This window comes from Haliotis cracherodii, unplaced genomic scaffold (assembly GCF_022045235.1).
Source record: "Haliotis cracherodii isolate W230 unplaced genomic scaffold, xgHalCrac1.p SCAF_16, whole genome shotgun sequence".
NCBI classification, from domain to species: Eukaryota; Metazoa; Mollusca; class Gastropoda; order Lepetellida; family Haliotidae; genus Haliotis; species Haliotis cracherodii.
This window is the reverse complement of record NW_027266271.1, coordinates 14392244-14409248: the sequence shown is the minus strand read 5'-3', so window position 1 is coordinate 14409248 and position 17005 is coordinate 14392244. Positions and strand designations below refer to the sequence as shown.

Here is a 17005-nt window from a genome sequence, read left to right as displayed (position 1 = left end):
TTAACGTGTGTTGTGTTTACCTGTCTATACTACAGCTACAAAACCTAAAATCGTGGCGATTCCGGGGGAAAGTTGACCCCGGCACTCTTTGCAACGGTCAATTAAATCGTGGAGCGAATGGGGGCGATGTGTGACGTTCCTGATAGTGTGGTTGGTTTGTTGATTAACGCCGCACTCAGCAATAGTCCAGCTATATGACGGCGGTCTGTAAATAATCGAGTCTGGACCAGACAATCTAGTCAGTCCAGTTAATATCATGAGCATCGATCCTAGCAATTGGGATCGATGACATCAACCAAGTCGGCGAGCCTGGCCACCCGATCCCGTTAGTGGTCTTTTACGACAAGCATAGCCACCTTTAACGGCAAGCATGGGTTGCCGAAGACCTATTCAAACACAGTTCTTCATCTTTGGTCATGCTATCACACCAGTTTACCTCGCCCAGGGAGGATCAGTTACAGGGCGGTGTAACATATAGATGGAATATTGCTGCCTGCGCCGTAAAATAAGTTCCACTCATTCCTTATTGTTTTTCACATCCGGGCTCACATTCAAAGAGAGTGAATGAGTGAATTGGGTTAACCGCCGCTTTGAACAGAATACCAGTTACATCACGGCGTATCAGCTTAATGTTGGAGGAAAGTTTGAAGGAATGCAGGTCTCAGACATTTACCACTTTCGTGAAACCCACGAGTTACAGGTATGGTGTGACAAACCTAGAAACGTAATCGTCGTGAACCTAGATATATTTCATGCAATTTGAGTGAAACAAAGTCTTACATTAGATTTTCATGTTTGGTTAGATAGTTCTGCGCGAAATTCAATGTTCAAGTAGCCCCAGAATGACAAACTTCAAAACAAAACATGTGCCATTAGAATTTCCATTGATGTTTTCAATTGACTCATTAACACAATTTTAAGATTGTAAGTTGTAGCCCTATCACAAGGTGTATATCATAAGTTATGGTGTCTTTTGTGGCCGTTTAAGGTGGCATATTAGTTTAGCAGAACAAAATTGTGCGAGGCGTGAGCCGAGCTATATATATTTTTCTGCTAACCTAATGTGCCAAGAAATGGAATGAAGGTTTGGAACGCGTTGTGCTACCATTCAGTCAGCAACAGCATTGTGTTCCAGCAAGATAATGTGAGACTGCATATGGCAAGGCTCACGCAGAAATGTCTGAACAACGCGAACATTCACTTTTTACACTGACCCGCATGCTCTCCTGATGTGAACCCCATGGAACACTTATGGGATCGTCTTGTAATACATGCACATGTGTAGACCAGGAGGCAAAGACAGAATACCGAGTTATTTAAGAAATTGAAAATTGAAAAAAACCATGCTGTGATGCCAAATTAACCGTCACTCATTCCTGCAACATTTTGTAAAAAGTAATCTGTTGTAATTTTGTGTAAATATAAATTCAGTTAAGACTGGGGTAAGAATTTTGCAATCACATAACCCCTACCATGTTTGAAAATAAAAATGTGTGCCGAAAAAATCCAAAGGCAGTCAATGATAAGATGTCCACAGGAGATGTGTATTATACGATTTTTTTTCATTTTTGAAAGTTTTTCAAACTATATTATATAAAGTAAAACTATGTACTGTTCAAGTTTTGGATATACTTTTCAATTGAAAATCAAACATATGATAAAATCAGCTGAGTAAAGTTTCTTTTCCGCCCCGGGTTAGTAATTATACTATACTACAAATGTCAATATAGATGACGGTGTAGAATAGTACGTTTTGTCCCATAACTAAGTTTTGTTTAAAGTTTTAAAAGTCATCGCATGTATACTGATGGGAGTCGAACAACAGACCTTCTCATCCTTGTCCACATGAAAACAGATGTCATTCTATGTCGATGATTCTGTCTAAAATGTATTTGTAACCTTTTGTAAAAATATTTTGTTCGAAATTTCAGTTGCAGATGTTCATTGCAGATACATTCGAAGCCCCACACCCGTCCTAAACCATAGGAAAAAGTCAATGATAGTGCTCCCGCGTTGTTCATCACTTCTAAAACAAACCAAATATTCCAACATTTCACAATGGAATAGAAATATACCTGAACATGTGCAGGACGTACACCTGTATGACAAATTTGAGTTTCTTCAACGACACATATCTATCATAAATTATATATACTCGACAACAAATAATTTAAGTGTATTTTTCAAACAAGTAAAGTTAAGTTTTCAATATTGTAGAACATGTATGGAATCAATTCACAAAAACGCAACTGCTACAGAAAAGCATGCATTTTATGCAAGACCCAAGCATTTCACTACCCAAGAATAGGTATAAAAACATGTGCGTTAACGGGATTCCATATGCATTGTTCAGCATCGTGCTGACAACAAGCACTCAGAAAAACAAAAAAAAGAACAAAATTACGCAATTTTTCTACATTACGAAATGCCACGCCTGTCCGAAAATGAGCGTCTTCAAGCCATTGGTATGCTTGAAGCAGGATCGAGCAAACACGATGTTGCAAGACAATTTAACGTCCACAGAAACATCATTTGGTGTTTATGGCAACGTTGGCAACAGACGAATGCCGTCAGGGACCATCCTCGGAGTGGCAGGCCGACTCGATTCGAACAACACACCTACGAAATCGATTCCAGCCAGCAACAGTGACTGCAAGAAGCATCCCTGGCCCTCGAGTAATATCTTCACAAACCGTACGTTGCCGCCTCAGATGTGCAGGGATTATCGCCAGAAGACCCGCCAGACGTCCCATTTTGACAGGAAACCACCGTGAAGCACGTCTACAGTGGTGCAGACAGCGTCTAGGCTGGACGTCCATGCAGTGGGGACAAGCTCTATTCACCGACGAAACTCGTTTTCACCTCAGACACAGCGATGGACGGATTCGAGTGTACCGACGTCGAGGTGAACGTTACGTCAATCATTGTATCGAGGAAGAAGATCGGTTCGGGGGCGGTAGCGTTATGCATGGGGTGGGATTACAGCAAGACAGAGGACCCGTTTGATAGTGGTAGAGGGAAATCTCAATGGACAGCGCTACCACAACGAGATCATCGGCCCTGTTGTTCTACCGTTTTTGCGTGGTCATAGCCCAGGCATTACCTTTCAACATAACAATTGCTCGACTTGTTCAGGATTCTCTTCAACAAAACAACGTGAAGGTCATCCCGTGACCGGCTCGCTCCCCTGATCTTTCACCAATCGAGCACATGTGGGATGAAATGGATCGGCGCCTTCGACGTCAACCACGTGTTCCAAAAACACTCCAGGAACTTCGAAAGATGGTCCAGCAGATATGGACAGATATCCCACAGGACTTTGTGCGACGCCTGGTCCATTCCATGAGGCGAAGATGTGTTGCTTGCATCGCAACCAGAGGTTGACAGAGACGCTATTGATATGTAAATTGACATTTTGACATGTTCATGTTTTTTTATTATGAAATCACGCATTTTCTGAAGTCAGTATGGCAAATTAAACCATTTGAACACTTACAGGAGTCTTTTATCTGTTGCAAACCGAAATTGTTTCAGATTTGGTAAAAAACATAACTTTGCATTAAATCTTATTCAATGTCACAGGAACTTTTGTTGTTCAGTATATGTAATGATTAAGTTTTTTTTGTGACTTCCAGAGCCAAGTCACAATTTATGTATTTCATATAATACATTTACCCACGGGATGCAATCACTATGACAATATCCTTATTCCGTCCATGCGTTTAAGGTACAAACTTACAAATGCTTTACTCGCCTATCTCACCACATTCTTACCACTACCTACCCATCATAAATGATGCAGATCGAAAGGTAATAGGAAAATGTATGGACTATGTCCATAAAACTTCAATGAACATGTTGACGAACAAAATGTATAGTAAATCTTGAACTAACATTGAGTTTGATGTCAGAGAGAAGGGTACACTTGGACGGCATTAGGCGGATGGGTCCACTACATTGTTTTTGGCTGATTCAATGGCATGGTCAAGATAAGCGTTAAAGTTTGATCGATATTTTGTTTGCTTTCTTTCTTGTTTAACGCCGCATTAAGTAATAATCCAGCTATATGAAGGCGTTCTGGAAATAATCGAATCTGGACTGACATCATCTTCGCAATTGGGATACGATGACATGCATCAACCAAGTCAGCGAGTCTGACCATCCGTTTCCGATAGTCGCCTCTTACGACAAGCATAGGTTGCTGAAGACCAATTCTATCCCGGGTCTGGTTGATAATTAAATAGCAAGATTTGTGATGATTGCCTTGAATGCTTTTATTTATCTGAATGTTTGCCATAAATGGGATAACTTCGCGCATCATGTTGACAAGCGACGTTTCATATTCAGCGAATTCCTCTGAAAGCTTTTATTTATCTTAATGTCTCCCATAAATTGTCTGGAATGACTTAACCAAGGCTTTGATGGTGAAACCTTGATTGACAAGATTAGTTTTCTAAGTATTTTCTTCTGGTTTCAATGAGTTCGTACAAACTTTCCTCTCGCGCCGATATGGATCTTTTCCGGGACTCTATCTGCCAAGATGGTTATCACAAATCTTGGTCGATTATTAAATAGCAAGCTTTGTGATAATTATTTTTTGGCAGATAAAGTACAGGAGAAGATCCATATCGGTGCGAGAGGACAGTTTGTAGAACATTGTTGAGTCTAGAAAAAATAATGGTATGTCGTAACAGAAAGACACATTTGGCTTACAACTAAGCTTTTTAAACCAAGGTTTCTCCGTCAAAAACCTGGTTAAGTCATTCCAGACAATCTATGGTAGACATTCAGATAAACAAAAGCTTTCAGAGGAATTTGCTGAATGTGAAGCGTCGCTTGTCAACATGATGTGTGACGTTATCGCATGCGTCGACTTTTACAATGCGTTTTCATACCTCCTAAAACTGGCACTTGCTTTTTAAAATATAATTTGTGAATGGCAGGTGCTACCGTTAAATTAAACTGGACATGCTAACCCCATTTTTTGCCAAAAACAACAACCCAGGTGTCATCACTGATTGTCAGTGATACATTCTTTTCATACATACTTTTCATCACCATTTAGTCTTTTACGCCCTAAGGAATCTGTTTCAGTGGATGTTCGAGACGTTTTGAATTCCTTATTAATTTGCTTTCACACCTGCTCAGGATATAGTCGGAAACGTACACTGATTTTTTTTAGGATTATGGAAACGGTTTTTCCGCTTTTGTTTATTTGATAAATAGATGTTCTTTCATACCTTATCAAATATCAAGGTTTCTGTTTCAGTAATGCTTAATAATTATGATGAAAACTGCACATCGGGAACTTTTCAGTAGCACTGTGAAACATTCTTACGTTATCGGAACAATTTTACCACTACAGTTAATACTATAAATATTATAAATCATTATTAAGAAAAACAATATCTCAATATCAACTGCAATTTGCGTCGTTAAACTAGGATATCATACCCAAATCTGAAACGATAAAGAAACCTACTTGTTCTGGAAAATAATCCAATCACAACTTACAATTTCACTTGCGCGGGCCTGTGATTAAGAAGCCCCCACAACTGTGCTTAAATACACAGCGCGCAGGTTTAATTGGCATAATAAATCCTTTGAAGGTTATTTATTTTTTAAGAAATCTTCCATACGTCTTTCCTGAACTGAAAAGTCCTAGACTTTCATTGGTCAGAATTTGGAAAGAAGAATATGACGTCATGACCATAAAATGACTTGGTTTTAACATAATAATATGCAATGCAGAACAGATCGTTTCGTTGGGTGTGGACCATTAGATTCACGGATTTCTATAGGTAACACTGTAGGGCATATGGACACACCTAACCCCCATGTATAACTTTTATATTTAACCCACGTGCTGTGAATCGTGCGTGCGCAGAATATATACCCGAGATATAAAATATTTCGAGGGTAAACAGAACGCTGCATAACAATTTCAAAGTTATATTTTTAATGAAGTCCTAATATGCATGTCAGGTGTGTACTGTGACATAGTGTCTTTGAAGAAGATATTTAACCCTCTATTCTACATACCTTCCAATCAAGAGCATGCATATTTAGTATTCACTAGGTATTTGCATAGTTTGTTTGTTTGTTAGTTTGTTGGTCAACGCCGCACTCAGCAAAACACAGAAACACGATAGGGAGTAGAGAGAGGCAGCAGCTACAACCCTCACCACGTTCAGACTCACACGGAATATTCCGACGCCCATGATTGTATTGTATTGTTTGTTGTTTAACGCCGCACTCAGCAATATTCCAGCTATATGACGGAGGTCTGTATATAATAGAGTCTGGACAAGGCGATCCAGTGACAGACATCAGGAGCATCGATCTAGGCAATTGGGATACGATGACATGCACCAACCAAGCCAGCGAGCGTGACCACGCGATCCCGTTAGTCGCCTCTTACAAGCATGAGTTGCTGATAACATATTCTAACCCAGATCTTCACGGATATTCCAGTACCATACATGTACATGTAGGTGTGTATGTAGGTGTGTATGTGTATGTAGGTGTGTATGTTTATGTGTATGTGGATGTGGTTGCGTATGTGTATGTGGGTGTGTATGTGTGTATGGTTGCGTATGTGTATGTAGATGTGTATTTGTATGTATGTGTGTATGTATATGTAGGCGTGAATGTTTATGCGTTTGTGGATGTGGATGATGGTTTGGATGTGGATATGGATGGGTATGTTGGTGTATATGAAGGTGTGTATGTGTATGTGTGTATGGATGTGGATGTGGAGATGGATGTGGATGTGCGTGTTAATGTGGGTGTTGGCGTAGATGTGGATGTGGGTGGGGTATGAATGTGTATGTGGATGTGGATGTCAGTAAAGGTGTGGATGTGGTTGTGTGTATGTGAATATTTATGTTGATGTGTATGTGGATGTTGATGTGGATTTGGATTTTGATGTGGATGTGGACGTGGATGTGTTTGTGGATGTTATTAAGGGTGTGGATGTGGTTGTGGGTGGGTTAGTGTATGGTGATGGGTATGGTGTTGGTGTGGCGAGGAAAGGGGTCGGTATAACATACTCACCTGGGGATCAGTGAAATCACCTACCCAGGCAGCCATGTGGACAAATATTACAAAATGACAAACGTTCATAACCTCAGTCACGGGCGGGATAGAATGTTAGTATACTACTGATCAGTTAGTTTTGTAAATAGTAGACATGTTCTGAAGAGGATCCATGTACTTTACTCATGTTACATAATTACAATTATCATTTCAAGTTGAGACAGAACTTGGTTTGAAAAGTATACAGGGTATGTTTAATTGTCTTAGTTTGGACTTGTGAAGTATAACAACTATACATCGGTGAAGAGCCGACCAATGCCTGGTCCATGTTACGTCCAGGTTAAAAAAATGAATTATTGCGAAACGAGGTTCAGAGCTCAATGAAGATTTTGATTAAGGAAGTAGCGTTGTAAATATACACAAAATGCGTACGATACGTACAACTGAGATTTTATTCAAAATAATTATTTCCAGTACAATTACTATTTGTTAGGTTAGGTACACATATTTTACAACGGTCATTGGTATATTTGAAGAATGGTGTTCCTAGCTTAAAATAACAAAGAAAGTATATTTTTGAAGAAACATAATAATTATCGACCATGCAGATGTACCCTGTTTGTTTATACCGTCACAGCCTTTGTGTTATGAGCCTATATATGCGACATCTGTTTACACATCCATAGCACTACGATTACAATCCCACGTGAGTATAGTTACACCTATGTACCACAACGATTACAATCCAAGATGAGTATACACCTTTATACCACAACGATTACAATTCCGCATAGTTATACACCTTTATTACACCACGATTACAATCCAACATGAGTATACATCTTTGTACCACTACGATTACAATCCAACATGAGTATACACCTTTATACCACCACCATTATAATCCAACACTAAAATAAGCCATTACACCACAACTATGAGAATCCCACATGGGTATACAACTGTACACCACCACGATTACAATGACACCTGAAAATACGCCATTATGCCACCACTAATACAATCCCACATAAATATACATATTACAACCCAACACTAAAATACGCCATTATACCACCACCAATACAATCCCACATAAATATACACCTGTTTTCCACCACCATTACAATCCAACACTAAAGTACACCATTATATCACCACTAATACAATCCCACATAAGTATACACCTCACAGCAACACGACTACAATCTGATATGATTATACGCCATTATTTCACAAATATATTGGCACATCAATTCATTTTAGAGATATCAACATGATTAGCACAAAGTAAAAATGGTATTTCCAACTGCTTATAATAAGAATAGTAGAGAGGTTAATGAAGTAATACCTATGTACATATATCACAAAAATATATTCCTACATGACACTTCATCGTCGAAATTCAGCTTGCACTTCGCATACCATACATGCATGTACAAATATTACATAATAAAATCATATATTATCAGATTCGTAAATGTACTGACAATGAAGTATGGTTTGTTGTAGAAAATGCTGATCAGTTAAGTGAGTATGGGCTTACGCCGCTCTTAGCAATATTCCAGCAATATCACGGCGGGGGACACCAGAAATGGGCTTCACACATTGTACCCATGTGGGGAATAGAACCCGGGTCTTCGGCGTGACGAGCTAACGCTTTAACCACTAGGCTACCCGACCGCCCCGGTGATCAGTTAAGTATTGTTCAAGTAGAAATAAAGTATAAATTTGCAATAAATTAAGTAAACCAAATTCAACATTTCCTATCAAGTTTGAGACATTTCCTATGAAAATAAAATAAGGAAACAGCCAAGTAAAATGGGCCTTTAATGATATTTTCACGGACTCCTAGTTAAACACAATACTCAGGTATAATACCCGGAATATTCTCGTCCATAACAACTGTTTCGCGTTTCATTTCTTGACACATTCCCCGAAAACATTCTGGAGCGACCTACAACACGAGGTTCAAAAACATATTTCCTTAAAAACAACTTACTTCACGACATGTCTTTCGGGTAGAGACGTAAAGTCGAATAATAAAAATAGAGCATTTGGAAACATTGAGGTTGAGAATACCCTTAAATAGCAATTTCAGAAGAGCATTTACAAGAACAAGCAACAACGTGCATGGTACAAAACGAAACAATTGATATAGCTATCCTTTTGAAGCATCATTTGCGTACACGAGCGCACCGATACGAATGTTTCTAATGTATATAAATAGAACTTATCCGTTGCTACAAAATTTTATATAGCAAAGTCGTATGACTTCAGGCGAATGAGCGCCCTGAAAAACAGTTCGTGGATGCGATCGTAGGTTTACTAGGAAGCGGACTGTTTATCTGGTAGAGTAGGGGAGATCATCTTTTTCTGTCAATTTCGACCTTCGTCTTCGTTTAGTGATGATGAACCAAACGGCGATTGCGACGACGGCCACGGCGATGGCGAGGGACCCAAGACCGACCACGATTGGAACCATCACGGACTTGTTGTCAGTAGATCTATCAAGGCTTGTCCTGACTGGATAAAAGACAGTGGAAATACAGCTAAACATCATCAAAAGAAAGATTCGTTTAACAGATGTCTGCACATTGATATATACTCCGCAAAAACACCCGCAAAAGTAATAAAATCGCAATTATCTGACATAGTGTTGACGACATCCATACCAAATTAATATAAATATGAATTGGTCATTTCTGCATGAAATGGGATTGATTTGTGTGGACAGAAAAAGGTAGTGACGATATTTGGTGAAAATAAGGAAAGATCGCCAAAACACAACCAGGTGAGAGCCTGGTGCCGAAACACAGCAACATGGCATGCACATAAATATCGTTGGGTTTTCATTTGCATGCCATCACAATCTTACAGCACGTAAAAAGAGAAAAAATGCCACCACTGACGGAAGCCCAACGCAACAACGCCATCGGCCGACTGCAATCAGGAGAATCATCTTCAGCTTTAGCCAGGTTTGTCCACGTAACACCAACCATCATTTGAAGACACCATTAGTGGAAATGTTATCAGACACGCGGGACAACACGTGACCTTCCCAGATCCGTCCGACCACGTATCACTACTAGAGTACAGGACAGCTTCATACGGCCAGGTCACTTACGTGAAAGAACCACCACGGCCACCTCTACATCTACGGCAATACCAGGACTGCGTAGGATATCTGTCCAGGCAGTGAGGAACGGTTTACGCGCTGAAGTTATTCGCTCTAGACGACCAGTTCGAGGTGTCATTTGGACGGACCTGCATCGTGGTCTGCGACGTCACTGGTGTCAAGGTCACAGAGCATGGCCACAACTGTGATGGAAACAAGTTTGGCTTAGTGACGAATCACGTTTTATGTTTCGCATTGTGGATGCTAGACATCGTTTTTACAGGCGTCGCGGGGAACGTTATTCACGAAACTGCATACAGGAAGTGGACAGATTTGGTGGCGGTAGTGTGATGATGTGGGCAGCCATCTCCTACACTGGCAGAACAGACTCGGTGCAAGTTCTGGGGAATTTAACGGCACAAGGTAAATCGGATGAGATTCTTCGACCACACGTTTCCCCCGTTATGCAACAAGGAACAGCTTTTATCAGGAGTCATAACATTCAGGTCCTGCACTGCCCCCCCCCCCCCCCCCCCCCCCCCCCGTTATCCAGATACTTATGGGATGCGCTGGACCAGCGAGTGCAGAGCCACAGATCCTCCGACAGTTGGCACAAGCACTGCAGGAAGAGTGGGTGAACATTCCCAAGGTCACAATTCGGGATCTGATTGCTACCATGGATGCCAGTCAGTTTGGATTCTAATAGTGGCCAAACAAGCTTAAGACATTGAGAACAGATTTGTACCTTGGAAATCTAATGTTCCATGTGTTCGATATGGAACCTGGGTCAGTGATAAGGATGTGTGCCAATTTAGAACAATCGATTACATCTGTTGATTATTTCTATGATAGGTATCGTGCAGAAACTCACCCACCTAAGTCAGAATGGATTGATACATACATTACGTGTTATTGTTAAGTCTTGGACAAAAAGGAAAAAAATGAATATGGCCTGAACTGTATCATTGGACTCACCTGCATTTTCACCTCCATCAGTGATAGTGATAGTGTATGTTGTGGACAAAGAACTTTCGTCATCGTCAGTTTGTCTCTTCTTCCTGCTTCCACATGTCGGCTGAAATAGGATGAGTTTAAAAGTTTGTTTAAAAGAGACTTTGTCAATTTGGGGTCACAAGATAACATAACCTTCAACTTGAAGGAGAAAAGTGGGCCAAACGTTTGATATTTAAATACTTTTAGGACTAGTTAGTACGAACTAAAATAAATATATTTATTTCATATAATAAATGATTACCTTTAAATTAATAGGGTATCAACTGTGTTATGTTCAACTGTAACATGTAAATGTATTAACAAAGTATTGTTTCATGCTGCTTGTGGCAATATTCCAGCAATATCACGGGTGGGGACACCAGAAATGGACACACAGGGTACCCAAAGGGGGACTTGAACCTGGGTCCTCGGTGTGACGAGCGAACGCTTTAACTACAGTATCAAGAATATAAATTTGGCAGTTATCTCCCACAGTATCGTTTAATACACTCGGAACCATCTTATAAGGTGGATGAACGGCAACAGATTGGAATAATATACATAATACTTTCTCACCAATACGGCTCCAGACAAAGCGTCATGCCTCACGACTTTGAAATAGACTTTGACGGCTAGGACAGGGTGGGCCAGGTAAATATCATGTTCAAACACAAATATTCTGATTTCTAAGCAAATGGTATGTTTCTCTCCGGTTGGGGTGAAGAATGGCGACACGGTGAGTATTCCAGCTGCTGTATCAGGAATGCATCTGTTTCAAAATACAAGAGAGATACCTCTGTGAATGATGAACTTGCCCATCGTAACCAACACGTAGACTGTGATTAGTTCAGAATCTTTGCATCGATAGTAATCTACACTGAATGAAATGATCATGAGATGTTATTCCGTCAATTGAAACTCGCCGACACAAAGAGAGGACTTAAGACGTGCATTGTGTTAACTACGGTAGTTTGTGAGTAATTTATGCTGCACCAGCTAACTTCCTTGATTATGATTTTTCAGTTAACAGGGTCGTATTGCCTAAGTACACTGTAAAAATATGTTTACATACAAATAAAACAGAAAAACCTTTCCATGTCCAATAGAAATATTTTAATAAAGCAGTGTTGATTTACGATTCCGACTATATCATGAGCATGTGGTTTTGAATGACCATCAAATAGTTATCATAAAGCGTGTTCGCGAAAAGGTGAGGCCTTGAATGTTGTAATATAACCTTGATAAAAAAAGCCATGCTAAATCTAAACATGATCAGAAATGTGTTTCCTAAATACACATTCGGTGTGTTCTATCTCAACGCATTTAGGTCTAAACACATGAAATGAGCTATCGTTTCACAGTCTTAATATTTTAACATTTTTAGAATTTTAGCTAGTTTAAAAATGTTTCGAATTTAAACATGTTTAAAGTTTAAAAAATGTGACGAATTTTAACATGTTTAGAAATAAAAATGAATATTAGGCACTCATATTAGGCAATAAGTCAAATTTAGATAACATCTATCAAATGTATTGAAATCAGATGTGCAATTCAGATGCACAGGCACTTACATAACACATATACCACCAGTCCTGAACTTGGTACACTATTAACACAAAAATGTACAACTTAACCAAACTCGGTTAACTGTGATTAGGAATATTGTCACTTGTGACGGGAACAGTCGCCGTAACCCAGGTGCTACCGTCAAGGTCCACAATCAAGAAGTTGCTGGTTCGTGTCCCGCTGTGGATGTATGACCAGTAGTATTTCTCTCATACAGAAAACTGACAATGAAAGTATATCTGACTACAACGATAGACCCTTACCCACCCACAAATTAATTCATTTATCATAGTATTACGAAGATAGCTTTGAATGACATCTCACCCCCCCCCCCCCCCCCACCCCCCCCACCACCACCCCACCCCCCACTCCCCCACCACCACCCCCACACACACTTTTAAAGGCCAATAAAAACATAGATTAAACATGGGTTTAACGACGCTTTTACCAGTATCCAGTTACATCGCGGCATGTGGGAGGAAAGTCCGAAGTGATGCAGGTTTCAGACATTTACCACCCCGGTGAATATCAGACATTTACCACCCCGGTGAAACCCACCAGCACGGGTACGGTGCTGACAACACAAGAAATATATATTGGGACGAACCGGGACACAAACCAACAATAATAATTTTCTGGCGTGCCCAAGAGACGCACGCAACTCTTCACAGCGAATTGTAAGTAAGTACAAGTCAGTGAGGCAAGGATTAGAAGACATGCGTGTTTTTTTATAGTATGTACTTTATCAAATGAATTCATTAATGTAGGTATGATATCTCCGTTTATTTTAAGGGTACGTACCCCTGATCGTACAGAGTAATCGATCTCTTGTCCGGGATCGGTCTGTTGTTGTGAACGGTGATTTTGTGGATAACAATACCGTCTAAACCGGGTACTATGGAGGGAAATCAGAGAAAATAATATTAATAATAATAATAATAATAATAATAATAATAATAATAATGACGATGATGATGATGACAATGTACAAATACAGATAAACCCATATGCAATATATACAAAAAGGTGTGACGTGACGTAACGTGACGTGACGTCTCGTGTAATATTACATGAACACTTAAGGCCACACCTTGATGTTACTGTTACACCGCCAGAAAACACATACGAAGCGACCCGTGTATACTGTTATTTCAACCAAATGAAGTACTGATAAAAGAGTTCGTACTTTCTTTAACGGAGATGCATATCTTCGCTGTGGTACCGAGAGCCAGGGGCGGAGTCAGGGAACTTCCGTCTGCTGCCGTGGAGGTCAGAATAGCTGGAACATAGTTTGCCGTCTCGCGTACGACTGATCCATCATGGAAGCTGAAACAGAGATTTGCGGGTTTAACTGTCGAGTATTTGATACCGTATAGTGAATTTGAAACCGACGCGTTAGGCCTCTAATGTTAACTTTCCGGGCATCGAATACTCAAAAACACAAATCTGGAGAAATCTGCTTCAACCAAGTTAGCGGACCTGACCACCCGATTCCGTTAGTCGCCTCTTACGACAAGCATAGTCACGTTTTACAACAAGCATGGGTTGCTGAAGACCTAATTTACCCCGGATCTTCGCGGGTCACGTTGTTTGGGAAAATATACTATTTTATTAATGTGGTATCCATTTCGTCAAGCTGAATGGTATGTTTTCAAATTTGGGATTGAGATGAAATATTACATTAAAAAAAGTATTCATACACAGTGAAAAAAACTTCCGAGATCCGATTCAATTTAACGTCTTCCAACCAATCAGAGTGCAGCACACTCCCATTTATTTTACAGTCTGTCATGAAAGACTAAAGGACTAAGTAAAGGAAGGTAAATCATACGAATAGCGTGGCTCTCATACCGTTCTCGATTGATAGGACTTTAAATGCGGTTTAATATCACCTTGTTGTCTTACAGTGAGCGAGTGTATTAGTGAGTTGGGTTTAGCTTTGCTCTGAACACTGATTCAGTTTCGTCACGGCGTGTCAGCCCAGTGAAGGAGAAGGTACAAGTAATGTCTGATTGACTTATCAATAATGACCTATTTATATCACTTATTAACATCAGCAAAAATACACATTTTCGTAATTAATGTAAAAAAATAAAACTTCATTTTATATCATATAGACATTTATAGATTTTTTTTCTGGCAAGAAGAAACGGACAATAATTCCCCAGTGGAGAAAAACATAATTAAAAGATGGTTTATGTAAGATTATTGTTATCTCATATATACAACGTACAACTAAATGTCATGTTTGTACATTTTACTCATTATACTAAGCATGTATTTAAATGACACATATTTTACGATGATTAGTGAGTGAGTGAGTATGGTTTTACGCCGCTTTTAGAAAAATTCCATCAATATCACGGCGGGCCACACCGGAAAATGGGTTTCACACAGTTTACCCATGTGGGGAATTGAACCCGGGCCTTCGACGTGACGAGCAAACGCTTTAACCACTAGGCTACCCCACATGTACACAATGCTACGTACCCTTTGAACTGAATAAATAAATAAAACATGTTATAAAAGTGTGATACTCTACTTCAAATCCAGAGGAATTGCATTGTACCCGACCCATGAAGATCCGGGTTAAAAAAGGTCAGCAACCCATGCTTCTCGTCGGAGGTGACTAACGGGATCGAGCGGTCAGGCTCGCTGACTGAATTGAAGCATGTCATCGTATCCATATTGCGTAGATCGATGCTCATGATGTCAATCACTGGATTATCTGGTCTAGATTCGGTTATTTATGGACCGCCGTCATATAGCTGGAATATTGCTCGGTGATGGGGTAAACAACAAACAAACAAAACATGGTACTCTACCTGTTAGCGTCATACGTATTGACGATATGGAGGGAGTTGTTGTCGTATCGACAGGTGAAGGTCACCTTCTCATCGGTGCATGATTTAATGCCGGAAGTGTATTGCACCAACAGCGAGAGCTCGTACAAAGTGTAGTTTCCCTGTGATTGGAGAGTGCACAATAACAACTTCAATAAAAGCCACAATAACATTTTACATAATAAGAATTAATATCCAGTAAAAGTTTATGAATCACTTTGAGTTCGCGAAGAGGTTACCGTGTCCTGGTGGAAACACATGCAAAGGCAAGTCAAGGAAACAATACGGGAAGCATTGATCCTAGTCTAATTTGGGGAATTGTATCTCACATCATTTTTATCACTGATGCGTAACATTTGGAAATGTCATCCACATGTCGACCATAAAACGTTTTGAGAGTTTTGCTGAGGCCTTGAATGTTGTTATCTTAATAACGTCTCGTCCAAGATTTTCGCACTTGCATAACGACGTGCATGCATGTGTGTTTGTGTGGCTGCTTGTACTAGTCCGGACTGACGCCGATTTATAGTGCTTGCCCACTGAGATACCATGCCACATTTGAACATGAATGTCACACTCAGACACAGTATACTGACTCCGAGCCGACCAGTCCTTGTTTTAGACTCTTAATGCCGAGTGACAAACAAGGTAACAATTAGTACGTCCTTTGGCATGACGCGGTCGGGGATAGCACCCCGGACCTTTCGCTGGCGGACGCTCTACCACTAGACCACGGAGGCGATCAATTTTCAAAGATGTTCAGTTAGTCGTAAATTGTCTGTCTATTTGTTTGACATTACATTATGAAGTGTTCTTGGCCAGTTTTCGCAGCAATGATCGATCGGCGGGCATCTTAATTTGTATATATAGATCATTGCTATGTGTGTGTTAAAACTTACGTCGACAGTTGGTCCCAGTTCACCACACGTGCCGTTGTAGGGAATTGCGGCAGCATAGCCCTTGCACCAGTCTACGATGCCGTCGCTTGGATCAGCTGGGCTAGGGGCCAGTGTCAGGTTGCACTCGGAGACATTCTGGAAGTTTTTGACGTACACAACTCCAGAAAAAGTGTCGAGGGAGAAAGGGGTGATACAGACACTGAAGTTGGTAGGATTGCACTGGTGATAATCTGAAAGTTATGTTACAGCACTTTGGTATAATATGAACGGGAAAAAAACCCCAAAAGATGAATGTTGTTGATTTGGTCTAAGCTCACCTCACCGACCATTTGATATTCGGGGGTGTCTCTGAACATTCTTGAAAATTATAAAAAATACATTGTTGCAACATGTTTTTCTTGAAATAAAATTCAGGCCAAAATAAACGCAGTCAAGTCTCGTTAATCCGACAATCGGCTTTATCCGACACAAATAATTGGAACCGATGAAATCTGCGCTATTTAGACCCGTTAATCAGACAGTCTCGCACTCCGACTCACTTAATTTGC

At 40.1% G+C, this 17005-nt stretch overlaps 1 protein-coding gene across 1 annotated transcript in view; it reads right to left on the bottom strand.

Moving 5' to 3' along the window:
- Positions 1–7487: 7487 nt before the first annotated feature.
- The window catches only part of LOC139463854 (uncharacterized), a 117372-nt gene continuing 107854 nt past the window's right edge, over positions 7488–17005 (bottom strand). The window contains exons 10-16 of the mRNA XM_071245232.1: positions 16458–16687; positions 15541–15680; positions 13902–14041; positions 13517–13610; positions 11726–11918; positions 11132–11231; positions 7488–9564 (exon numbers count right to left, since the gene is read on the bottom strand). Of these exons, the coding sequence (XP_071101333.1) occupies positions 9383–9564; positions 11132–11231; positions 11726–11918; positions 13517–13610; positions 13902–14041; positions 15541–15680; positions 16458–16687 (1079 nt within the window). The 3' untranslated portion in view covers positions 7488–9382. The remainder of the gene's footprint in view (positions 9565–11131; positions 11232–11725; positions 11919–13516; positions 13611–13901; positions 14042–15540; positions 15681–16457; positions 16688–17005) is intronic.